General features: G+C 44.8%; 1 protein-coding gene across 1 annotated transcript in view; it reads left to right on the top strand.

Annotated features, from left to right (window-relative positions):
• The window catches only part of map4k6 (mitogen-activated protein kinase kinase kinase kinase 6), a 46,141-nt gene that overhangs the window by 5,390 nt on the left and 13,373 nt on the right, over window positions 1-27,378 (top strand). Inside the window, exons 6-22 of the mRNA XM_063203221.1 lie at window positions 478-525; window positions 1,336-1,378; window positions 1,936-2,008; window positions 6,130-6,261; window positions 8,480-8,542; window positions 12,828-12,909; window positions 16,886-16,996; window positions 17,529-17,607; window positions 18,970-19,028; window positions 19,482-19,531; window positions 19,735-19,773; window positions 20,110-20,155; window positions 22,058-22,463; window positions 25,215-25,381; window positions 25,876-25,917; window positions 26,249-26,333; window positions 27,077-27,156. Coding sequence (XP_063059291.1) covers window positions 478-525; window positions 1,336-1,378; window positions 1,936-2,008; window positions 6,130-6,261; window positions 8,480-8,542; window positions 12,828-12,909; window positions 16,886-16,996; window positions 17,529-17,607; window positions 18,970-19,028; window positions 19,482-19,531; window positions 19,735-19,773; window positions 20,110-20,155; window positions 22,058-22,463; window positions 25,215-25,381; window positions 25,876-25,917; window positions 26,249-26,333; window positions 27,077-27,156 — 1,605 coding nt within the window. The remainder of the gene's footprint in view (window positions 1-477; window positions 526-1,335; window positions 1,379-1,935; window positions 2,009-6,129; window positions 6,262-8,479; window positions 8,543-12,827; window positions 12,910-16,885; window positions 16,997-17,528; window positions 17,608-18,969; window positions 19,029-19,481; window positions 19,532-19,734; window positions 19,774-20,109; window positions 20,156-22,057; window positions 22,464-25,214; window positions 25,382-25,875; window positions 25,918-26,248; window positions 26,334-27,076; window positions 27,157-27,378) is intronic.

Below are 27,378 nucleotides of genomic sequence, written 5' to 3'. Positions count from 1 at the left end.
GTTCTTGGCTAGTACGACGTAACCTCCTAAAACCAAAAAGCGCAGTATAATCAGTTTTTTGCGTTTTTTTCCGAAACGGGACCAAGTTGGGTCAAAAAATTTTAACACAAGAAAAAGAAGGTATTTTAAAGCCAATTTCCGGTCTAAACCCATTTTCGACCATTTTCAAGATACTGCGTTCTGATATTGTAGGGCAGTGTAGTATACGTAACTGCTGGACTAGCTGGAATGTTAGCATGAACATGATCCCAAAACAGTGTACAACCAAAGCATCAGTCCAGCCTGATAGTACTCTCTAATAAACTGAAATTGAATTGAAATTCTGTTGTATACACACGCACGCACACACAAACACACAAACATGAACATGTGTTTCACTACACAAAGATTTAGGTTTTTCTGTCGAGCGTATTTCATGTCCTACCACTGTTATCCATCTCGTTTGACATTAACCCCTTCTACCCTTATCCTCTCCAGGGCCTGCACTATCTGCACCAAATGGGAAAGATGCACAGGGACATTAAAGTAAGTCTTTATGAAATTGAAACACGGGGTGGGGGTATTATAGTAAGTCTTTATAAAAAAATTGTTACTATTGTCCAGGGGGTAGGTTAAATCCCTTGGGTGTGTTTGTGTGGTTTGGGAGAGTGGGACACACACATGTGCACGCGTGACACACACACACATACACACACACATGCACACACACACACACACACACACACACACACACACACACACACACACACACACACACACACACACACACACACAGGGATTAATGTGAAGGCTGGGGCAGTAGGGCTTTAGGTGACTTGCAGGCATGCGGCTGTAGGAGAGCACCGCACAATCATCATCCAAACACACACACACACACACACACACACACACACACACACACACACACACACACACACACACACACACACACACACACACACACACACACACCAGCTCCCAAATGTTTTCCACCACCCAGCCCACATTTCCATTTCCTTAACTGGTATAACATGGTTGTTCAAAGCAGTCGTGATTGACAGAACTTGGAATGACGTTGCTGTAGAATGCTGTAGAAGAGTTTTGTAGTTCTACATTAATGTGAACAATGTGTATATGTGTGTGTCTGTGTCTTGTGTCTGTTTCTGTGTGGGTGTGCCGTGTGTAATTCCTCACTAGTGAGAGCGATTATACTGTGGCAGGGAAACTACACATGTGTGTGTGTTGTGTGTCCGCTCCTGTGTAAGCGAGCGATTAAGAGAGTAATTGTGTTCATGTCATGTGAGCCCGTGGTATCTTCTGCAGTGCACTCATTGTGTCAATTCGTGTCACCCGCAGGGAGCCAACATCCTCCTGACCGAGAGAGGGGACGTCAAACTGGGTCAGTCACTCACTCGCACTCAGCTGGTCCACTCCCGTCCAGAACCCAACCGACATTAACGCCCTCTTCCTCCTGCGCACGCACGCACGCACGCACGCACACACACACACACACACACACACACACACACACACACACACACACACACACACACACACACACACACACACAGTCTCTCTCTCTGATGCACACACACACATTCTCTCTAAAAGCATAAATTGCAAAGCTATCCTGTGGGCACTATTTCTGAGGGGCAGCAAAAATGTGTGTTCTCTCTCTCTCTATCTCTCTCTCTCACTCACTCACTCACTCACTCACTCACTCACTCACTCACTCACTCACTCACTCACTCACTCACTCACTCACTCACTCACTCACTCACTCACTCACTCACTCACTCTCTCTCACACACACACATGCTCACCTTAACAATTTCCATTCGGAACCCCCATAATCCCTCTCTTCCCTCTTAACACACTAACATACACGCACACACACACAGATGAACACAAACAGGCTCGTCAAAATAATCAGTTTGAATGTTGTGTTTGTCATAGCGGATTTTGGGGTGGCAGCTGAGATTACAACACAGGTCTCCAAGAGGAAGTCTTTCATCGGGACACCCTATTGGTGAGTCATCCAACACGCACTGCATGTCATTAGCAAGGGGCCAACCACACTTCCTGTGGAGCATGTCATCACGCCAGAGCGTTGAGCTAGCATGCAGACTTGAACCGTCTATCACGTTTATGCATCACGAGTTTGCATGTGAACTCGTGCTCTACAGCCCCTGTAACTGGTTAGGTCCCTTGCTTGTTTTGCTGCTCTTGGCAAAAGAAAAGTAGCAGAAATGTTAACTGACTTTTAACTTTTTTACTTTTAAGGTTATGGCATGGTTTTGGTCAGGGCACAGCATAGCATTTTTACGTTTAGCAACAGAAATTGGCCGTGGCAACCAAGATTTGCGGAAATTGTGCAACTGTGCAAACCTCGTCACGTGAAAAAAGTGCTTTCCCGTGGCGTTGAGGAGCACAACTTAAAGGGGTATGCCACTATTTTGGGGCTTAATACAGTTAAAATCGTTGGCTGGGGTTTATAAAGGTGGTTAAGTGTCTTATTTTTCATGTTAAGCGTTGTCTTGCTTTAAGACAAGTTAAAAGAGGGAATATGTCGCTAAGCTAGTGAAAGTCAATGGATCCGTGTAGCATACAATGCTACACGGATCCATTGACTTTCACTAGCTTAGCGACATGCTCCTTCTTTTAACTTGTCTTAAAGCAAGACAACGGCTTGCATGAAAAATAAGACACTTTACAACCTTTATAAACCCTGGCCAACGATTTTAACTGTATTAAGCCCCAAAATAGTGGCATGCACCTTTAACGTGCAAAGGCGTTGCAACTCAACACGGAATGCACTTGCGTGAAATGAATACGCCTTTGCATGATGACAGTCTGCTCTGTGACACAGCGCAGCATTTCACCACCATGCCAGTCTGACTGAGCTGGCTCCCTCTTCAATTTTAAATGAGTCAGTTGGTCCATACCTCACGACTTACAAATGGTTCAAGAGTTACGTGGGGTTTACGTGGTGTCTATTCTCAAGACAGGAGATTGAAGAAGATCCATACTTGGACAGTGTCAGTGCACAAGAGATGTGTCTGGGGAAACGACCCATTATGTCAACAATTGATCACTGTGCTGAAATGAAGTGTTCAAAGCTTTGAAACACCCACACCCATACACGCCCCTCTTTGAGTACGTGCTAGAATTTCACTTCATCTTTCAGTTTGCATGTAATGGCACACACCAGTAAAGCACAACTCGCTGGAAAAAATATTTTCACCTGGAAAAATGACCTGGGAATTTTTTTTTTTTTCAATTTCATCAATGCTCTTCAGAACCCCAGAAGTCGAAATGATGCTGGAATACCCCTCAGTTATCCAGAATATGTATTACCAGCGCATCGCATTCGCATACACATTGTCCAACTGAATACGAAGTGTACAGTATCTGGTCTCTAAAAGAAACTGACCTATGAATCCTCACTTCTTGTTTCCACAAAGTCGTGGGAACTGTTGCAGGTTTTTGTGGTGTATAGTACAGTTTTGTTATTCCCCTTTTTGTAAAGTGTCAGGCAGCTGACAATGGCCGTTGTTCATCATTTTTAGTCATGTGCAGCGATTCTATGTGCCCTATGTCAATCAGTCAGATACTGGCTTGCTTTCTGGAGGGTTTGCACGCTACATTGGTCAGTTGATCTTGTTTTAATCAACTGTTATTATATGGTTGTGACGTCATCTGTCGAATGCTCCATTCATTTCAACGGGGCTCCCCAACGTTCGGACGTCTGTTATTTTTCGATAACGGACGGGTTGGTCTATAACAGACCGCTGTCAATGGCAACAAGACTTTTCACTGCTAAAGCGACTTTTCAACAAGACTAATCAGCTGCTGTGATAGACAGCACCCGTTGTCCTGGCTACCGCTGTCAATGGCAACAAGACGTTCACTGCTAAAGCCACTGGCTTGTATACAAGTCAGTGGCTAAAGCGAATGTTTCATATCACTCCGCAGGGGGTCCGGTCTTTTGTCACTCTAATCAGCTGCTGTGATAGACAACACCTGTTGTCCTGGCTACCTAGCTGTTGCCTAGCGGTGTTCCACAACGGCACTGTTTTGTTTTGCGCAGCAACAATCTTAACATTAAATAGGTCTAAAGAAATGTCCCGCCATGTGTGAATCATTTAAGTATATCCATATAATAAGCGGGTTAACTTTCGGCGAGTCGGTCGCTTTGTGGAATAGCAGCACTTCAGAGAGAACAAGACCCCTCCGCTCCGCGTCGGGGTCTAAAGATTCTCTCTGTCGTGCTGCTATTCCACGGTAGCGACCTTCTCGCCGAACGTTAACCCTTACTTAACTAGAATGGGCACTCGGTAGAGCGCAAACCTTCGCCTACGCCACTTATTTTTTTCTGGCCATCTTCAAAGTGTGGGGCATAACATTCTCCAAATTTTGGTGTTAGTTTCATTTAAATCGGACCGGAATATCGTAATATTACATTTTTGGCCCAGTCTTGACCTCTTATTCAATTCAGCATGCACACGTTCTTCTGTCATATAGTGCTTGGCAAAGAAAAACGTTTAAATTTTGACCTTTTCGTGACCTTGACCTTGACCTTTGACGCAATCACTCCCAAAAAGTAATCGGTTGTTCCTTGGGTCATGACCAATCATCTAGAGATGTCCAGGATCCAAGATCCGGTTCCGGATCCGGCAGGATAATAGGGTTTTTCAGACTATCCGGATCCGGTTCCAGGATCCAGGATCCGGTAGACGAGGCTTTTCAGTCAAAATAGTTTGAGCCAACGTGATAAAAAGGGCCCACGTGTGTGAGTAGGCTATGTGTTTCAACCCTTTCGTAGGATCCGGTATCCGGTTCCGGATCCGGCAGGATCTTTAGCAGTGGATCCGGTATCCGGCAGATACCTAAAAATCAGGATCTGGTGCATCTCTACAATCACCCCACTAAATGTGATAAAAATCGGCTGAATTTACGTTTTGACCTTTTCGTGACCTTGACCTTGACCTTTGACCCAATCACTCCCAAAAAGTAATTGATTGTTCCTTGGGTCATGACCAATCATCCCACTAAATTTCATAAAAATCGGCTCAATTTACGTTTTTTGACCTTTTCGTGACCTTGACCTGGACCTTTGACCTTTGACCCAATCACTCCCAAAAACTAATCGATTGTTCCTTGGGTCATGACCAATCATTCCACTAAATTTCATAAAAATCGGCTCAATGTACGTTTTTGACCTTTTCCTGACCTTGACCTTTGACCTTTGACCCAATCACTCCCAAAAACTAATCAATTGTTCCTTGGGTCATGACCAATCATCCCACTAAATTTCATAAAAATCGGCTCAGTTCTGTCTGAGCTACACAAAGTACAAACAAACATTTTGACCTTGACCTTTGACCTTTGACCCAATCACTCCCAAAAACTAATTCTTCCTTGGGTCATGACCAATCATCCCACAAAATTTCATGAAAATCGGCTCAGTTTTGACTGAGTTAGACGAAGTACAAACAAACAAACAGACAAACAGACATATTGACAAATAAATACACGGCGGGTAAAACATAACCTTCTGGCGAAGGTAATAATAATCATTTAAGCAGTCATTATGCAAGTCATTTTCACATGAAAGTCATAATCATTATGCAGTGGCTTACACACACCAAGTAGCATTGTGTGGTGCTACAGGGAAAAAAAGTTGTGTTGTGCATGTGTTGTGTGTATGCCCGCCCCCATTGACATGTACTGTATGTGTGGCTGTTGATCTATATTTGGGCCTCGATTTTCATTCTGTGGTGCTGGTCTATGTATGGGGAAACACAGGAGTATGACAAGCTCAGCTCAGCTTGTCTGACCTAGTCCTCTTTCATCTGTGTGGCACCAGATTTTCTTCCCTTGTTTCATGTCTGGTCCTACAGTGGTTGCACCGGATTGTCACTAAAAGTGTGGACTAACATGTTTTCCTTTGTTCCAAACATTGTCTAACATTTAGGTGGTAAACTGTCAAACAATTGGATCTGCTTTGGTTTTACCCCATCCCTGATTATTGTCGCCTATTGTCGTCATCCTCAACTTGTCCTCTCTAGTCCTGTTTGTGCAAGTGAAATGAATCAAATCCCCATCTCTGACGTGCCCATGTTGTCTGGTGTGTCTCTGTGCCTACAGGATGGCCCCTGAGGTGGCGGCGGTGGAGAAGAAGGGGGGCTACAACCAGCTGTGTGACATCTGGGCCGTGGGCATCACTGCTATAGAGCTGGCCGAACTGCAACCCCCCATGTTCGACCTACACCCCATGAGGTGGAGTACACACACACACACACGCGCGCACACACACACACACACAGTCACACAGGTGTTTCGCAGAGCTGCAGCCATCCATGTTCTGCCTCACACCCCATGAGGTGAGCTTGAGACACACAGGACAGGAGCTGTGTTTGAGTAGGAGGGTAGTGCGCTTTGGGTGAAGGTCAGTCTTTCTTCTCATTCTTCCCTGTGTCCTCCCGATGACACAAGCCTTGATGTCCTCGGTGATCAAAGTTATTCAACATCTTGCAAAAAAAAAGCATAATTCAAAGGTCTTTTTCTTGTTTGTAATGGGAAATGTTGAATGGTACAAGGCTCATTTGGAGCAAGGGAAAATGTTTTATGGAGCCTGCATTTCAGTGTTTTGTTGTCTTCTGCAGCCTCAGTCACAGACAGCAGTCACATTTTGAAATGACAGGCTTACGTTGCCACAAATCCATAAGGTGACACTCAGGAGCTGTTGTTGGCTAGCACTTCTGTTGGAGCCTCTTCAGAAGAGACGGCAGTGTTTGTTTGTCTGTCTAGACAGCATTCAGTGTGCTCACGATACCCAAATTACAAGTTACGCTGAAGCAGGCACGCCGTTCACCTTGACCTGAGTGCTGCGGCAAAGCTGGAAAGCCAACAAACAGTAGCCCAATAAACAAGACGAGCCCACCTAGCGGCCCAAACTATTTTTGGTAGATTCAATATTATTGACTCATTAATCATTGATTATTTTAAACTTTTCATGTTTTGGTTTGGCTCGACAGGCTAAACAAATAGCAAAATCTACAGCAACAGCACACTTTTTATAGATAGTGTAGTGAATAGTGATATTTTGAGCGAAGTCTGCAACAACAGCAGCACTTCCATAGAAAGTAGAGTAGAGTAGGACATAATTGTCTATACCAGAGACTTTCTATGTTTTTCAAGTTTGAATCCTACCATTACTTCTCCCTATGGCTGAAGTGCCCTTGAGCAAGGCACCAAACCCCACATTGTTCCTGGGACTGCAACCAATACCCTGTAAATATCTGTAAGTCACTTTGGATTAAAGTGTCAGTGTAATGTACTGTAATGCAGTGGGAAAAAAGTGATGTTTCAGACAAAGTCTGCAGCAACATTACTACTACACGCTTCCATAGAGAGGGTCAATAGTGATGTTTCGGGCGTTTTGCCCATGACATACTGTACACCCCCCATGTTTGGTTTCTTACACAGAACCAAGGAAGTCAAATTTTCAAATGATAGGCTTACTTTACCACTAAAGCGGACGATCATGTCAATGACTTTTTTAATTATAGAGGACAGTTCTCCATAATATGGTAATTTCTTGCTGTCACCATATGTGACTGCGGTGGCTTTTTAGACCGGCTCCCGCAACCGCCATGACTACCCTTAGCAACCACCTCTGACAGGCTAGCAGTAGCCTAGCAACCGCTTTCCCAATTATAACTCAACAACCATAGCAATTAGCATGATTATCCAAGCTTCGCCCATTGGCTTAGATGCGTAACATGCTAAAATGTGCATGTAATGGATGCTTCTTTGCATGTTACCATCTCTTCTGCCTCCATACTGCCATTAATGTCCAGAGACATCCTCTGCAAGCTCCTACTACTGATACTCTTCTGCTGTGCGTTTCTCAACACTGTCAATGTTTGCAGTTTACTTGATTGGAATGCAATTTCCCTTAGGCAACCTATTAAGTTGTTAACTGGTTACGAAATAGGGTTCCGTCATGAAGGTTGTCGGTAATATTTGGCTGGTTAAGTATTAGTCATGGGCGGCACCAGACCAGGGTAGTAGTGGTGAGGGTGTGTTGCGTTGTGTTGTGTTGTGCCACTCTGTGAAATTCTTCTGAGTCACTCTTCTGGAATTCTCCTCGCTCCCTTCGCTGAGCCTGAAGGCCAACCTGAAAATAAGCACATGAGCTTTTAAGGCAAAATGGAGACGGCCAGAGGGATCATTTATGTGCCTAAAATTACTTGCACACATGCGCACATACAGTACACGCACACGCACATGCATTCATAAAACACAGTAACTCTTCTCTTCTGACTTGCTGATAAGCACAGCCACAAACTGTATCCGTTTGCATCAGCTCATAGACATAGAGGAAGTGAAAGAGAAACAGAACGTCGGGTCAGAGTGTTTTCTTGCTCTCTTGTCGTCACAGTGTTACGTTGACGATGCATTTAGACATGTTTGCCCTTCATTTGCCCTCCAGAGCCTTAATGCTGATGTCCAAAAGCAGCTTCCAGCCTCCCAAACTCAAGGACAAGTCCAAATGGTAATTATGCCTTCACCTCTCTCTCTCTCTCTCTCTCTCTCTCTCTCTCTCTCTCTCTCTCTCTCTCTCTCTCTCTCTCTCTCTCTCTCTCTCTCTCTCTCTCTCTCTCTCTCTCTCTCATCCAAAACCATCAAAGCACATAAAGTACTGATGTGGACTGAGCATGCTCAGTTGGCCTTTGATTAGCTGTGTGTCGGTTGTCATAACAAATGGAACTCAAAGTAGTTCTGGGAAGTGGGAAAGTATGTATGCTACCCCCTAAAAGTCATATCATGCCAAGTCAAGTAGGGTTTTGTATTGTTGTTTTAGCCATATAGACCGAACAGGAATGACTCTCACAGGGAGTAGTGGGTTATGCATACAACTCTTGAAACACAGTAGAGACAAGGCAGATCCAGTGTAGTGTGTGCACACACTATTGAGTGTCAGACAGACAGACGAAGGACCCAGATGCGTCACGTTTAACAGAGTTTATTAGGGGTTCAGGGGGAGAAGGAGATGCAAAGTTCGAGTCCTAGAGCCTGCGTGTGTGTGTTCCCCAATGACTGAGAAGCTTCTCGAGGAGCAGATGGTGGAGGTCCGGGTTCTCTGGATTCGGGGAAGATGATGAGTCGAAGTCCAAGGTACAGGCACGGGTTCATTCTGCTCGGATGTTGTCAGCCTCCGAGAGAAGGCGGCGCATGGGTGCATCTTGCCATCTTCTGGTGATCGCTGGGATAGCACTGCTCCAACACCAACGTCCGAGGCATCCACTTCCACCACGAACTGCAGGTTCTCGTCTGGCAAGCGGAGGATGGGAGCTGAGGTAAACCGTGTTTTCAACATCTGAAAGGCTTTATCAGCAGCTGGATTCCATTTAAATGGCTGTTTGGTACTGGTCAGTGCAGTGAGTGGGGCTGCCACGGCGCTGAATCCCCGGATAAACCTCCTGTAGAAGTTGGCGAAGCCTAAAAACTGTTGCAACTTCTTACGGCTCTCGGGGGCTGGCCAAGACGTCACTGCTGAAACCTTGGCTGGGTCCATCTGCATACTACCTTCTGCCACGACATATCCAAGGAAGGACAAAGAGCTGACATGAAATTCACATTTTTCTGCCTTGACGTAGAGTGAATTTTTGAGAAGACGGTGAAGTACTGACTGCACATGATGAACGTGTTCAGATTGGTTCTTGGAGAATATTAATATATCATCCAAGAAAACAAAAACGAACCTGTTCAACATGTCACGAAGGATGTCATTAACCAGGTTCTGGAAAACAGCGGGTGCATTGGTGAGTCCGAAGGGCATGACCAGATATTCGTAATGGCCGGTGGGTGTGTTGAATGCAGTCTTCCACTCGTCCCCCTGTCTCATCCGGACTAGGTGGTATGCATTTCTGAGGTCAAGTTTGGTGAAAATGGTGGCCCCTTGGAGCAGTTCAAAGGCGGAAGACATCAGTGGCAGAGGATAGCGGTTTTTCACAGTGATATCATTCAGACCTCTGTAGTCGATACAAGGCCGGAGGGAGCCATCTTTTTTCCCCACAAAGAAAAAACCAGCTCGGCAAGAGAAGATGATGGTCGAATAATTCCACTTGCCAGGGATTCGTTGATATAGTTCTCCATGGCCAGCCTTTCAGGAGCGGAGAGCGAGTAGAGGCGGCCCTTTGGGGGTGATGTTCCGGGTAGGAGGTCGATCGCGCAGTCATATGACCGATGAGGAGGCAGAGAAGTGGCTTTGGTCTTGCTGAAGACCTCCTTGAGATGAAGGTAACAGGCAGGGACGCCGGCTGTATCAGGGGCAGGACAGGTAGCTTTTGAATTGATGGGTTAGTGTAGCTCGCTTAAAGCAGGTCTGGTGGCAGTCTTCTCCCCACTCTCGTATTGTGCAAGATCTCCAGTCGAGTTGAGGGTTGTGACGGATGAGCCAAGGATACCCAAGGATGATGGGTTGTGCAGGTGAATTGAGCAGGTGAAAGCTGATAGACTCCTGGTGATTTCCTGAGAGTTCCATGGTAACGGAGGATGTGGTGTGGGTCACTGTGCCAAGTTGATGACCATCAAGCGCCCGGACGGGAACAGGTGGTGACAGATGCTGATAGCCCAACCCCAGCTGACGTGCAAGTTCCACATCCATGATATTAGCTTCGGCCCCAGAATCCACTAGGGCAGCCAGGGTGTGTCTGGAGTCAGGAAGCATGAAACAGACCTGGAGCATGGGCTTTCGGGTGGGGGGAGACTTGATGTTTGTCGAGCTCAGCCGGATCTCCCCTATGACCGGTGAGCTCTGGCTTTTGCTGGACAGTTGCTGACTTTGTGATTCTCGCCGCCGCAGTAGAGGCACAGCTGGGCAGTAAGGCGACGTTGCCGCTCTTCTGGGGAGAGGGAGGTGCGGCCAATCTCCATGGGTTCGGTCTGGTCAAACTGGTTCTGGGGGTTAGCAGGAGGAGGCAAGGAAGTGGCGTCACGCCGAATGCTGGTGGCCGATTGTCTTGGTTGTCCCCTCTCACGGCGCCGGGTCTGGATTCGACGATCGATTCGGACTGCCAGGGCGATGGCTTCATCAAGGGTCTTGGGTGGTTCGTGGGAGACCAGTTCATCCTTGATGTAGCCCGCAAGACTGTGGAGGAAAGCATCCGTCTGTGCGGCCATATTCCATGTGCGGAAGTCAATGGAGTAATCCGCCACGGTCCGGTTTCCCTGGCGAATACTCATCAGCTCTTGGGATGCTTCAGCCGATGAAGACCCCAGGTCAAAAACTTTCTCCATCTCCTCAGCAAAAGCGTTGAATGAAGCGCAGGCCGGAGTCTGGCGGTCGAATTCTGCAGCTCCCCACAGCCGGGCCCGACCAGTCAAGTGGGTGATGACGTATCCTACCTTGGCCCCCTCTGTAGCGAAGGTCCTGGGCTGAAGGGCAAACTGGATTCTGCAGCTCGACAGAAACGCCCTCACTTGTGTATGGTCGCCGTTGAAGCGCTCAGGATTTCCCACCTTTGGCTCACGGTCTATAGAAACTGAAGCTTGCGCCACTTGACTTGGGATGTTGGGGTCAGGAGCGGGTACTGGTGCTGAGTGAAGCGCTTGCACAGATGGAGCAGATGCAGACTGAGCTGGAGCAGATGGAGAAGGTGCAGGCTGGCCAGATGAGGTGGTTGGGTTGGAGAGTAGCTGAAGCACTCGGGTAAGTTGTTCTTGCTGCTGTTGGATCATCTGCTGGTGTTGCAGGAACTGCTGCTGTTGGTGATGGCCTAGCTGAACCAGAGATGCTATGTCACCGGACATCCGAGCAACCGCTCCCTCTGTGTGCTGCAGACGGTCGAGAGCAGTTGGTTCGGGTGTCGAAGTCATCTCGGGTGTGAGGTCCATGTCGGTTGGGTCGTGAGCTGGGTCCATGCTGGTCAGATCGTACTGTCAGACAGACAGACGAAGGACCCAGATGCGTCACGTTTAACAGAGTTTATTAGGGGTTCAGGGGGAGAAGGAGATGCAAAGTTCGAGTCCTAGAGCCTGCGTGTGTGTGTTCCCCAATGACTGAGAAGCTTCTCGAGGAGCAGATGGTGGAGGTCCGGGTTCTCTGGATTCGGGGAAGATGATGAGTCGAAGTCCAAGGTACAGGCACGGGTTCGGGTTCGGGTTCAGGTTCAGGTTCAGGTTCAGGTTCAGGTTCAGGTTTCGGGGGGCCAGATGAAGAAGCCAGCAAACAGGGTTCTACTTGCAGACGATCTGACAGAGAGGTACTGGAGGACTGAGGTTTATATGGAGAGTGAGAAGCCGCAGGTGACAAGAGAAAGCCAATGGTAGCCACAGATCATTAACGAGAATCAATTGGGGATAATAGACAGCAGAGTCAGTGATGGTATGCAGGCAGCAGAGTACTGCTCGTTAAGAGGCACCAGGTGAGCCTGATTGAGGGAATGACAGGTGAGAATGAGTGGAAAGTTACCAGATGAGAAGGGAGAGTTGTAGGACCATGACTATTGAGGTCTTTACAGTACATGCAAGCAATTGGCACACTCATATTCAAAAATAGAAATGTTTGCATTATGATACTGATAATGCTGTTTTAAGCCGTTAAGACACGGCGCCATAAATTTGCTGTTACCAGAATGGCAATGACCAAGTCGTAGTGCATTACCAAAGGCCTTGTGTTACGTCACAGTAGTGTAGTAGTATGGTAGTTATCTTTTCAATGACTATTACAGCGTTCCACTGGTGGAACCACATGCATTTATCGGCTACAGTCTGATGAAATATGAAAGTAAATGCATTTAATACGTGTATTATTTTTAACCCCATACCTTTCACAGGTCAGCTGATTTTCATAGTTTTGTGAAGATGGCACTCAACAAGAATCCACGCCGCAGGCCTACAGCCGAGAAACTACTGCAGGTGAGGCTATGTTTAATACAGCTGAAGTTATGACAACAAAGTTGAATTGTTGAAGGTTTAATTGCCCAAAATGAGAAGTCTAAATGAATCCAGATGTATTCTGGTGTGTTGAAAAGGCACCCACACTACATGAATTGACTCCAGTTTTAAAACTACTGTATAAATCATCAAGTAAAATATCAAGTATTTGAGAAGTTAATTCCCAATAAATTACAGCGATGGCAGAATTGCCACCTTGTGTAAAATGGGAGGCTATGAGCAAAAAAAAGCAATTAAACAAAACGAAATCAGAAGCTAAACAAAATCTGTACGTTTCCCAAATGCTTGGTTAGAATTGGATGGGATGTGGATGGCTAATATTCAGAGGCAGCTTGAGGCTGCAACACAGCGTATTGTTGTGTTTGCTGTCTGTGAGAGCAGACCAGGCACCAGCAGACGCAGTGCTCTGTTGCAAAGAAGCATGCTTGTTTACACTACCCCAGTTAACCATCCTCTCTGAAGATCTGAAGAAGGAGGCCTTTGACAGAAACGATCCCAAATGATCTGAAACTGGTAGCAAAGAACAACAGGATGAGGTAGGTCAAAAATGAAAAGAAAAGAAAAAAAAACTTGACAGAGCAGTGGAAGATGAATGGTTGGTACTTTGACAGTTTGAAGCGACAGTGTTTGTGGTGGTTTGGTTTGTGCATGGCGTGCAGAGGCCCTATTAAAAAGTTGTCTCTGGCTGCTGGGAGAGTGAGTGAGGAGGAATGCTGTACTTGTGTTGTTGCAAATGAACTTGGCAATGGGGAGTGTTTTGTGTAGCAATGCTGTGTGTGTGTGTTTGTGTGCTCTCAGTGTTTGTGTTTGGTGTGTCTTAATTCAGTACACGTGTGAGGAGTAGTCCGCCCCGGATGCCACTGTTTATACACTTCTTCAGGAGGTGTCATGGGCCTAATTTAGCGGAAAATGGCCAATGTTGTGTCCTTTTATAACTCTGCTGAAATGTGCTGACAAAGGCTGCTTTTGTTCATGGTGAATCGTCTCGCTGCTCAGGAGCCGAGGTTTGCAGAACGGGTCATGCTGTTGTGTTAAGCTGTTATCGGCTGCAAACAATGCATGTCGAATTGACTTTCCAGTGTCCACACATCCCTGGTTCATGTTCTGTGCATCGCCTATTCAATTGATCGGTCTGTTGTGGCATATTGATTGGGTTATGTGTTTAAATGCTTCTCTCTGAACAGCTTGCTGTAACCAATGGTCATATCATCATGCCTATTTTCAGCCTAATAGCAATATTCGTGTTAAAGTTCACATCTGTTATCTGTGTATAACTGTCATTAAAAATGATTTAATTGTGAGCATGGGGTACGTAATCGCCAGCATTGTGTGTGCTATCGCTTTTGCATATTTGCAGAAGGCATTGGTGCATGCATATGCACTGTAATACTCTGACTAATCTGCTGTAAGTGACTATTTCTCACGCACTTCAAAGCACGTTTTAAACTGTTCATCTTGACTTAAAAAAAAAAACTTTTCCTATTTTCTCACATACTTCAAAGCATGTTTTAAACTGTTCCTCTTAACTTAATAAGACATGTTTCCATTATATTAACACTCTGCTCTGATTGGAGATGTGATGGGGGGCCATGCCAGCAGTGTGTGGTGCGGTACGACCTCTTTCTCCTCTTTGTTTGCATACAATGGGCCCTGTAATCCTTAACTAGTCTAACCGTCCGTCAGCTCTAAAAGATAACGGCACTATCTGACACAGGCTTTTCCATTTTCTCCTTTATACTGTATCACTGCTGTCATGGGTTGCGTCATCGGTTATTAAATACAGTGCTTTAGACAGTGTGTTGTTCCATCAGCCAGAGAACACTAAGATTAAACTGTTATACAGTGGGGAATGTGGTGGGGTAAAAAGGCTTTAACTTTGGAATGAAAAGTATGAAAGCATAAATTGCAAAAGCTATCCTGTGGGGCACTATGTGCGCTAGTGTGCACTCTTGATCTCTCTCTCTCTCTCTCTCTCTCTCTCTCTCTCTCTCTCTCTCTCTCTCTCTCTCTCTCTCTCTCTCTCTCTCTCTCTCTCTCTCTCTCTCTCTCTCTCTCTCTCTCCCTCTCTCCCCTCTCGCCCCATATTTTGATTAATAGCTTTTCTTTTGTAATTATATTTTACATATCTCATTTAGAAAAAGGAAAGGCTCTGTAATCATGCTCTAACATGGTCTAACCAAAGCTCCAACAGATGTGATCTTCGGTGGTACTACTCAGTACACGTACTGTACGCATTGTATCTTAGCAAGCAGGCAAGATGTGAAATGAGCACATCAGATTACACTTGTAAGTTGTAAGCATACTATGTACCAGAGTTATGAGTTAGAAACAGAGGGACTTTTGTCATGTTTTGTTCATATAGTGATGGTTTTGCAGAGTGAACCTAGCCTAGTGAGGGCTGCACTGCCATGTTTTTGTCCTGGCAGGCCGTTGTTTTCCTGGTTGTTTACAAACAGTAGCGGATGACGTTTCCTCCATGATAAGCAAGTTGCTCTTGACAGAGGGAGCCCCTGAGATGCCCCAACACATGTTTACTGATTGGCCGTCACTGATACCTTTAGCTTGCGTAAAAGATGGAAATCTAAACACTTTGCAACTTTAGTTAAGTATGGCCTTTGTAAACACCGCCGAGATACTAAGGTGGATATGCTTTATTTATCCCGAAGGAAATTAAGGACCAAAATGCACTGTAATGGCCTACTTTGTCCGAGACTGAAATAGTACAAGTCCTAGATGGCAATCACATACTTTCCACGATGTAGTGTAATGCAATGCAAGTTCACCATTGGTCTCCACTCATCCCCAGAAACATACAGTGCCTATACAAGTTTACACACCCCTGTTTAAATACCAGGTTTTGTGATGTAAACAAAATGGCAGAAAAACAAATAATTTCACAACTCGATCTGAAGCACTGTGCACAGGAGATGCGCTCACATTCTGTCAGATTTGGAGTGCTTTTGCAAAGAGGAGAGGACAAATATTCCCACCTCACCATGTGCCACACTGATAGACTCTTACCCAAAAAAGACTCAAAGCTGCAGTAAAAGGAAAAGGGGCTGTAACAATGTTAATTTAAGTTTTTTATTTTCTGTTTTCCCTTTACAGCAGTGGTTCTCAACCTTTTTTGTACAAACGCCCCCTGGGCCTCATCCTAGACCTACCAATGCCCCCTTGACCTCAGCATAAGCTGGCCAACTCTTCCTCTGTATAAAAAAAATGAAATGGACTAATGCCCCACAATGACAACTAAGCGCCGCCTCCTCTCAGCTGTATCCTTCTTAACGCCCCCTCGGGCTCCCCAACGTCCCCTGGGGGGCTGTACCGCCCCTGTTGAGAAACACTACTTTACAGCTTTGAGTTTGTTTTTCAATCGCATTGTACAGGCTAATAGTTTAGATTAAGGGTGGAAAAGGTTGTGAAATGATTTGTCTTTCTGTCATTCTTTTACATCACAAAAACCTGACATTTGAACATGGGTCTGTAGACTTTTTATAGGCATGTCTGTATGTCAGTGAGATGATTTATGGCATGCTTGGGTGGTTGAACCCTCGGACTCTGACTTTGACTTGTTGTAACTGTACAGATGCGCATCTACCAGACACTCAAACCCCCAGCTATGCTCACTGGCCCAAACACATCTGGCACATTCCTATTGTTGAAATGTGTTCCTATTCTCTTTTAAAGTGGACAAAGCCACACTTGTAAGCTCAGTTTCATTATTTATTCAACCACCATATCCATGCGTGATGCAGTGATGATGGTTTAAGGGCCGAAACATGTTTGTTGCGAATATGTTGGTTGAATAAATAGTAATGAGACTGAACTTGTGAGTGCGGTTTTCTCCACTTTGAATTGACAGTTCCTTTTCTGCACAACCAAAGTTGTTAGAAGTGTGCGCGCCCATCACTGTTCCACCACGTTTTTATTTTCCCAGCATGCATTTGTGACTCAGCTGCTGACGCGGACGCTGGCCATCGAGCTGCTGGACATGGCCACCAACCCCGACCTTCAGACCACCCTCACCATGGACGAGAGCGACCTTGAGGTACACTCACTGCCACCTCCCACACGCACACAGATTTTTCCCTCTGGTTTTTGTTTGTTTTGTCCCTGTCCCTTTGCGTTAGGGACTCATTCCCAAGCCTGTGAGCTGACAGTGGAATCCCATCAGAGGCGTTTACAAATAAAATGCCTCCAACGTGTGTCACGACTAGACTAAACTTTAACCCCCTGGGACTTCATGGGACAAAGTTTTGTTTGCTCCGACTGACCGTTGATCCGGGCATCTGCCTTATTTGGCAAGATAAACACAAAAGCACATTTTGGTGCTTGCTTTTGTGTAAATATTTCATTTGTTCCTAATGGAATTAAGGACCGTGTCAATTTACTCTGTTGATTTGTATTTTGCCTACAACATTTATTTGGTGTGAGTGAATGAGTGTTCGCATGAGTTTACTACAATATTAATGCATATATTTTTCCAGTAATGTTTGTTTGGTGCGAGTGAATGAGTGTCTGCATGAGTTTACTGCAATATTATTGCATATAATGCCTATTATGTTCTCTTGCCTATTCAGACCTGCAGTGCCTTCCCAGATAAGATCCAGTCGCTGGGCAGACACCTACCTGTGCAGAGGACCCAGTCTGAAGAGCAGTGTAAGTAGTGGTGGCATCTCTCCTCATCTCTCCTCGTGCTTTATAAATGAGCAAGTACAGACGTACACTTTATAAGATATTTTGTTGAAACAAATTTATTCAATTGTATTATTCATGTTATTATTTTTATCACGGACGCGGTTGTTTTCATATTGGTTTAACTCTGTTGCCAAGGCTCAACACCATTGCCATGAGTGATCGTCACACTTGCACCTCACCGTAGTTTATTATAACTGATAGACAGGTACGCATATTTTAACACTTTAATAACAGAATTATTGGACACACATTAGTTGTTAAATTGGTTCGGCTCCGTCGACCTTCACATATGGACTTCCACATCATGGCTTTGACTAAACGGCAGTCCTGAGCACGGCGAGGGGGTAACTCTGGCCGCCCCGTCCGTGACAATGGAGCCGAAGTCGGCCACTGAGAGCCCATTGTGTGGCCTGCGCTCTGGCCTTCTCTCTCTCTCTCTCTGGCCTTCTCTCTGGCCCTGGCTCCCAGAATACTGTGGCCCAAAGCCAGAGCCAGATCCAGAAAGACACCCACAGACACTGGAGCCAGCCACGGCACTCCAAAAAGGCCACTCCAGGAAACATGAAAGACAGCAGTGTTGTTGTGTGTGTGTGTGTGTGTGCGCGTGTGTGTGTTTTGCGTGCGTGCATGTACAGATTGATACACTTATTGTAAGGCTGCATCTCTATGCAGATGGCTGCATGGATGGAAAAATTAGAGAGTATGTGCTTTAAAATGAGAATTGAGTTGCCCTTTCAATAAGTACATACTAAGAGAATACAGAGCTCCTCTGTTGCTGTCTATTTTTGTGGTCACTATAGGGCCCAAATCTGTTTTAATCTGTATCACCACCATCATTTCAATCGCCAAGATCTTAAGCACACAGGAAGAAGGCTTGTAAAATGAAAGCTGAGCAGATTAGTTGAAAAATGTATATGACAGTGAATCATGCACATATGTTCTCACACTTCCTCAGTCGGTGGAGGCATCATGCTCATGTATTAGTTCCTTTTCAACAAGGAGAAGAACTACTACAGTAGAAAGATATTGTCATCGCGTTTTGGAAAATGAAACTCATTTCTTTCAGGCATGGAGGTAATTATAGGTCACTATTTGTGCAAGCACATATAATTTGTGAACTTCAGAAAGCTTGAGTATAAAAAGTATTTGAGCAGTTTTGAATGTGTGGGGTCAGTCCACTGGGGCTAGCTGTACAGTCCAGTGCAGTGCAGTTCAGTTTAGTGTTGTTGAACTGTATTGGTGATTGATATAAAAGGAACTGTATTAAGTCAAAACACTGGAACACGCTGACAGATTGGTTCTCTCCTCTGGTTATTCCTGCAGTCGATCACGTGAAATTCGGACCGCCCAAGAGGAAAGAGGTGGACCCCTGCCCTGACCTGGTGAGGCGTTTTGAGATTTATGATTCGCATTAGTTTAAGAGTTATGATTTGCATTCGTTTTGGAGTTTATATAATACAAGGTATGCATGTGGAGAGAGGAGTCTAGTTTTGAGTTATATAAAGTACTGCAGTGGTTCACAAACTTTTTCAGTGGGTACCCCCTTTTGGACTTTGGACTTGGACTATTTTCGCGACCTCACCCACCGTAGTCTTAGTCTAGGAATGATTTTCTAGCAATATTAGCGGACAAACTATTAATGGAAAATCTAGCAATATTAATGGCCAAAAAAAATGCTAATATTGCTAGAAATCCACAGGACAGCAAATACATCTATTAACCGTACAAGTGAATACAAGTATTAATATAAGGTCCCGACCCCCAGTTTGGGAACCACTGAAGTGCTGCATGCATGCTAGGGGAGAGGTTGGGTTAATTGTGTGCATTCTCCACAGGGGCTCTATGATGATGAATGGAGTATCACTGGGGTCAGCAAGGATTCACCGTAAGTGTGTGTGTGTGTGTATTTGTGTGTGTGAGAGAGAGGGAGCGTGAATATGTCTGTGAGCGGGTGCGTGCGCGTGTGTGTGTGTGTGTATTTTGATACGGTGTTTTCTCCCATGTGCCATTGAAATGATTTATAATTGCCTGTGTGTAAGGTCAAAACTGCATCCTACATGAAAATTACCTGACTGCATTCTTTTGTAGGAGTTTGCTGGAAAGTGTCGAAGAGGCTTTACTGAAGAGGTACGGCCAGACAAGATCTAATCCCTATCTCATTCTACTTGTCTACTCGTCTGTGTCCCACACATTCCCCAAATGCCTTATGGCTGGCCTCTACAAGGAATCTAATATACTAATAATGGATGTTATGTAGATGCTATTTTAAGCCCCTATCATGGTTAGATAAGGGGTGGTTGAGTTTATATACTGTATATTTTTTTTATGTGATGTGTTATTAGGTTATTTAAAGCCTGGTCGTCATTTCATTACTCATATTCATATAAGCTGATTTGAGTACCATGAAAAGCACAATACAAAACTGATTTGTTTGAATTATTATTATCATTATTACTTTTACAGGCATCTTACTATAAAGAAGGCTCCATGTGACAAGGACAGTGAGAATGTAAGTAAATATCAAGATAACACTTTAGGTAGCACTTGATTCTAAGGTGCCTTTCATTACAGGGTACTGTACTCACTCATTATGTGCAGTGCAAAAACTGTTGTAATAACATGTAGGTAAAACTGTAGTACGTGTTATTCCATTGTACTCTCAACGTGTATTTTTGTGTATCTGCATACCAAGGGTGTCTTCGGCCTCAGTTCAGCCCTTTGCCTCCCTGGAAGAATTCATCACTTTGACGAAGTATTATAAAACTTCAAAAGTACACTATGGTCATTATTGTCATTGTGTGTCATGTATGTACGCAACATATATACTTTAATACCGTGGAAGTACAACTGTAGTATGAGATATTACAACTCTTATTCCACTGTACCACATTAGTAAGTACACTATAATTCATACCTGCAAACTCGTCACCTTTTGGTGACAGTCACCTTTTTCCCGGCCAATTAGGTAATTCACGCGAATAGAAATAGAACCCCCGCTGTACACTGTCACCTTTTTTTCTTTGACGAGTTTGCAGGTCTGAATTAAAGACCCTTAAAATAAAGTGTTACCCCACTTTATCGTACTCTCAATTGCCCACAGCACACACAACCAAAACTAGACTGCACAATGTTTCAGAAGATTGACCTATATTGCGAGGCTTAGTGCGTCTGAATTGCGTGGCTAGTACAGATGATTTAGCAATAGATTCATCAAAGACAAGGATGGTCTGCTTGTGGCAGATTTTCCTTATGACGATGGGATTTGTCTGAAATGCTACCATGTATGGACAGTAGATGCCAGAAGCTCTCGGCTGCTTCATGTGTGATGTATGGCCAGTGTTGGGCAACTTGGCTTACAGCCCCTTCTCAGGCAGGAAGTGGAATTCATTTGTGAGATCCACAACCAGAAAAGTGCTTGAGCATAAACCGCTCCCACACGTTTTACTTATTTTGTTCTCAAAGAAAGATTAAGAAACAGAAGCACTGAAAATAACCACAGGGGCCCTACCGTGGCACAAATGGTAGGGCACTCGTTTGCTATGCGGCCGTCCCGGGTTCGATTCCCGGCATGGGGGCTTTGCTGTCCCTTCCCCATCTCTCTCTGCCCACTCACTTCCTGTCATAACCTTCACTATCCTATCAAATAAAGGTAGAAAAAAACAAATAAATATAACCACAGGCAAAAATATCTCTTCACAATAGATGTACAGGTAGACCGAAATTATCTGAAATGTGGAGAGAAGCTAATGCACACTGCAGCTTGAAGTTTTAACCATTTACCTTACACTCATTTTGATGTTTACAACATCCTTTCCAGAGTCCCAAGGACTAAATGGTTAAAACTTTAAGCTGCAATGGACTCTACCCTTCTCTCTTCAATTGATTGTTCCACTGTGATACACCTGCACTCTGTTGGATGATTTGTGTAGTCCCAGTTCAGCTATGAGAAATGGATGGTACTGCAGCATACTGTCTGTCAATCAATCAATCAATCAGTCAATCAATTAACATTATTTATATAGTACATTATCAAACATAACTATCATTCACCGTGCTAAAGAGTAAAAAAAAGAAAAAGAGAAAGAGAAAAGAGAAGAAAACATATTGTATTGTATTTTATTAAAGATAGTAAATAAATAACTATTACCAAAAGCAGATGAAAATAAAGCTGTTTTTAATTTCTTGTATACTCTACATGGGTTCTAAATTTTTGTTTTCCCCCTAACTGCGTGAAACTAACTGTGCACAAATCAACCTCTGATTGTTGGAAACAGCTGTCGGTCAAAAAAATAGCTAACGTGGTTGGCTGCCAGTGTCTTGCCCCTCCTCATAACATCGTGTTGATTAACACGTTGAACCCATGTATAGTGTCTGGGTGTTTTTATATCTCACTATTTTTCTCCTTACCCAGGATTCTCCTTGCTCCGACGAGGAGGACAAGTACGGCACAGTGAAGCGAGGAGGGGGCCCGGTGGTCACCCCGTCCGACATCTCCCTCTCCTTCCCCTCCTCCACCAACTCCTCCTTATCCTCCGCCAACTCCACCGCCACCTCCACGCCATTCCACAACAACAACAACACTAGGGCCCCGCACCCCAGCCCCAACCCCTGCTCCAGCTCCAGCTCCAGCTCTGGCACCCGACTGGACCCCCCGCTTCCCCTCTTGGACGAGTCGGCCCTGCTGGGTAGCTCCGGCCTGGGCAACCTCTCGCTCTCCCTGCTGGAGGACTCCACGCTGTTCGACGACGCCCCCCTCTTCTCCTCCGAGTCCTCCATGAGCCTCAGCTCCCTGCTGCTGTCTGCCTCCACCTTCGAAGGTAACACACTGCCATCTATATTTACTATATCCAGCCATATACTATACATACTATACATACTATACCTAACCATATACCATCTACTCTACTCTACTCTACCAAAGATGGGAACAAGTCACTAATTTGCAAGTCTTAAGTCTTTCCAATCAAGTCCGAGTCAACTCACAAGTTAAGGCGCATTTGACCAAGCCAAGTCCAAGTCATACCAAAGAATAGTCAACTCCCCTTACACCTCACTACCCACAGCCCTGACCTTCTCCGTACCCCCCTACTCCACTTCTCTCCATATCTCGCCTCTCTCCTCTGAAGCTAAGGCTACCATCCTCTATATCAGGGTTTCCAAAACTGGGGTGCGTGAGCTGAATAGAGCAATGGCGGATATGTGCATTTTTATCTAGTATTAATGAACATTAAGTAGTTTTTAATAGTATGGTGCATTATGCTGATAGGGTCCATCTGAAGTGTAGTTTAATTCCAAGACTATTGGAAAAGAGGATTCCCCAAAAACGACTGTGCTTAATGTGCAGTGAATGAGCAGTGAGTCCATATTTGCGCAGCCATCAGCGCACCAAAATATTCTCTCAGGGGGTGCGCGAACCACATTGAAATGTACAAGTGGGTGCGCAAGGGAAAAAGTTTGGGAACCACTGCTCTATATGTATATCTCTGCACTATGCCATACAGGGCTGAGATTCCCCATATGCCCACCCCACTTCCGCCACAGTGCATAAAGGATGTCATACATTACCACCACCAGTTTGACCACCCGGCAGATGGTTTTGTGCATGTTAAGTTTTGTCGATCCACACCTTCGTCAGAGGTGTCGCAGGATGTCACAATGACGCTGCCTGGTTATTTGAGGAGAAAAGCTGGACAGCACTACGGTATAACGTTTGCCCGACTACTATCAGCTTATAACAATGTGCAGGTTTGGTCGTCATGCCTTGATTGGCAGGTTTGACCAATGCCCTGCTTGCTTTATCAGACTCCCTGCTTGACCTATTGAAGCCAGCATCCTGGTTGTGTGCTTAATCTCCTCTAGAATAGACTAGCGATAGAATGAGAAGTTCTCTATTGGAGATGCAGTATACTGTATTCTCTAGTGCAGTGGTTAGTTTTTTGGGGGGGGAGGTTATGCCTTTGTAGAGCTTGAAAGTCCCGCCCCTTAGTTCCACATTTCACAGGACCTAAGCTGACCATCTAACAACATGGTAGCGAGTAAATATCTTCCGATCTCAGTCATTACATGCGCTAGGCTACAAATATGCTGTTTAAGAGGCTAGATAAAGATTATTCATGCAGAGGTATCAATGTTTTGTTCCGAGGCCGTCTGCATGAAAAATGTGAAGAAACACAGCTTTCTAAAAAGTTTAGGGGTTGGTACGAAAATTAAACAAAAATATCAGAAACAACATATGTGGAGCTCGTGGTACAACTCGAAGGGGATCGAAATATCATTTTAATACCGCCATTGGATTACATGCTACGATTTTCGGCTAAAAACGCTGTTGAGGTCCCATGAAATCGGGGGAAGTGACGTCACTTTCAAGCTCTATTATGATCGAGACATAGAAGAGCGACAGGAAATCGGCGGGGAGAGAGAGACCGGGTGAACTTGCCGGTGTAGCAGCCAAGTGAGCCACGACTAGGCTTAGTGCACTGGTTCTTAACCGAAATAGTCTTGGGAGCCACCATTTTCAATGGTCATTAAGCTGTGACCCAACGTCTTTTCGCACTGTTGGAATCTTCATATAATTATAAAAAAATTTAACCATGCGTTTGATAATATGCAGCATGCTGGCATGCACTGTAAATGTATTCAATGTTCATCTTGTTTCAATTTTGTAACTGACAATAAAAGAGTGAATTAATATTTCAACAAAAGATGGCTGGTAGTTCAAAAAGTTGCAGTGTCGTCACAAGTATATTGGGTGCTCTTGGATAAATTATCATCATATTTTTACACCACAGCTCCTCCACTTCAATGCCATTTGTGTTTCCCCATTTTATTTTCCATAGATGTATGTAGTGTACTGTATTAGTATGCTGTTATGCCTGAGCCGGAAGTCTTGCAGACCCCCAGAGTGATCCAGAAGTTGAGCTACCCTCTCTCTCTCTCCTCCCTCTCTTTCCACTTTCTTTCTGCCTTATCCCACTCTTTCCCACCCTCTCTTCTTTTTCTCTCTCTCTCTCCTCTCCATTTTTCTTCTTGTCTTCCTCTCTATCACTATTCTCACTCCTCTTGTTGAGTTAGTTGAGCTACCCCTCTCTCCCTCCTCTTTCCCCCACCTCTCCATTTTCTCTCTCTCTCTCTCTCTCTCTCTCTCTCTCTTTCTCTCTCTCTCTTCTCTCTCTCTCTCTCTCTCTCTCTCTCTCTCTCTCTCTCTCTCTCTCTCTCTCTCTCTCTCTCTCTCTCTCTCTCTCTCTCTCTCCTCCTGCCCACAGTGATGTGATGTGTAGTGGAGCGTACAGAGGGCTGATTATGGTGCAGGCCGCTGTGGTCAGAACAGAGAAGGCTGGCTCATTCCTCACAGTGTTTCCATTCCTCTGACCACCCCCCTTCTCTTCTTCTCTCTCTCTCTCTCACTCTCGCTCTCTCTCTAGCGCTCACTTTTCCCTCTCTTTCTCTCCTCTCCCTCTTCACACACATGCGCACACACACACACCACTGTGAAAGTGTGGTTGGGGAGAGGAGACGGTTGGAGTTGTGGTGGGAGGTTTTTGATTGCAGTATCGCGTGTGTACCTGCAGGTGGCGGTGGTGTTCCCGAGGAGCCGGGGGGCCGCGAAGGGAAGGGGAAGGGGAAAGCCAAGGCCACTCCCCCTCCTGCTCCTGCTCCTGCTCCTGCTGCTGTTACTGCTCGCCAGCCTCCCCTGTCGCCCGAGTGGAGCACGCTCAGAAGGAACATCGAGGACTCTGTGAGTCAGACTCATAGACATGCATATACTGTAGTAATGTGCACAGACATACTGTACATAGTACATATACTGTATAGACGCATACTCCATTCTACTGCATATAATCAGGGCTCTAAATGAACTTCTTTTCATCACCAGCCAAAGTAGATGTTAATCTTACTAGCCAGAAGCACACTCACCAATGGGTAAAAGTGGCTTGTACTGTAATTTCAGGCCTACAAGACGCACCTGAATATAAGACTCACCCACTCAAATTAATAAGAAAAAAGTTATTGTACGCTCACAGACTGCACCTCTGTATTGCATTGAATTGAATGAATTATTTAATGAGAATGAATACTGCAAAAAAAAAATGTAGAAGAGACTGAGTATTGCAGTATATGTGTTGTAACAACTGTGAGCTTAATCTATTATTGCTGTGCGTTTGGATGTGTATGTTTTTATTCTTTATTATCTTGAAGGGCTGGTGATTCTATGTTTCTCTTCCTCCACAGAGATCTGACTCTCATGGCCTTCCTCCCACACCTCATGTGCACGTTAGTAAAAATTTCCCCAAAATCCACTACTTCACATGCGACTTGTCTGTGAGACCGACAAATAACAATTTTCTGTGCACAGCAAATACACCAGACACTCAGTGCTCTGTTCAGCCAGTGATGCTCAGGTCGATACAATATTCCTGACGTGTGCTTCAAATAAGCAGTTCATTATTTCAGTCATGGAAAACACTCTAATTTAATTACCGTTTAAGCATTAGTGCTACACCTTCTTGCTGCTTTTTACTGTAATATTGTATTGGGCATGTAGTAAAGTGACATGAACTGTGCTAGTTTCTGATCCGTTGCAACTCTCCAACAACTCCTCTAGATGGGTGCCTGTTTCTCTAAGGTCTTCAATGGATGTCCTCTGAAAACCCATTGTGCCGCTACCTGGGTTTACCCCAAGACCAAAGGTAAAGCCATACTTTCTCTATTTCCCAATGTCAAGTGTTCTAGCCTTGGTAGTGCGTGAAACGCCCAGTGATTGGATAGTCTTTGGTGAACTCCGCGGAGTATCCAATCACTGGGCGTTTCATGCACTACCGAGGCTAGAACACTTGACATTGGTAAATGGTCAGTGTTTCGTTATGCAATGTAATATTACCAAAGATTCTCTATTCTGCATTTAAACCGCCTCTGATATTACTTCCTGTTGGTTTAGGATGTATTTCCTGTTTTAGTACTGTATTCCTTAATGTATGCATCACATGACTCTATGAAATAAACTGTGCGCATGACCACCAATTGCATATGGCAGCAGATCCGTAGGTCTGCTTGTATAGTAGCACGTACTGTATGTTCAGCAATAAGTTCCTACAATAATATTGATAAATATAGGTACGTACCTAGTGTTTTGGGAATCGTACGGTATGTGGGGTGTGCTGTGGCGTACTGCGCTAACCCACCATTCCCATATTGTGTCATTTATTAACTGTATCTCATCTGTCTCCCACTGAATTCCTGTCACCATGTTCAACTGCCCTGTGAATCAAAGTCAAAAAGTATAAAAAGGAATCGTACAATTTGTGACGGTGAACTTTTAAGGGAGACGAGGTTCATCAGAAATGCTTTAATCTGTCTTAACTTTACCTTTCTCAGATACATAGGTATCGAGTATTCTTCTCAAAGCTGTGGTTACTCTTCCTCTCCTCCCCAGATCAGTACCTCATTCTGGGGGCAGAGGAGGGAGTCTACACCCTCAACCTCCACGAGCTCCACGAAGACACCATGGAGAAGGTACCATTTTCTCTCTCTCTCTCTCTCTCTCTTTCTCTATCTCTCTCTCTCTCTCTCTCTCTCTCTCTCTCTCTCTCTCTCTCTCTCTCTCTCTCTCACGCTTGCTCTAACCTTTTCTCTTTCATAAACACACAGACTCACACACATAAACACACTTGGCTCACATAATACATGGTTACTCCCATTCGACTAGATCTCCCTGATCACCACTCTAAATATGTT

This window comes from Engraulis encrasicolus, chromosome 7 (assembly GCF_034702125.1).
Source record: "Engraulis encrasicolus isolate BLACKSEA-1 chromosome 7, IST_EnEncr_1.0, whole genome shotgun sequence".
Taxonomy (NCBI): Eukaryota; Metazoa; Chordata; class Actinopteri; order Clupeiformes; family Engraulidae; genus Engraulis; species Engraulis encrasicolus.
Note: the sequence above shows the minus strand (reverse complement) of the source record. Positions and strands in the feature narration are given on the sequence as shown.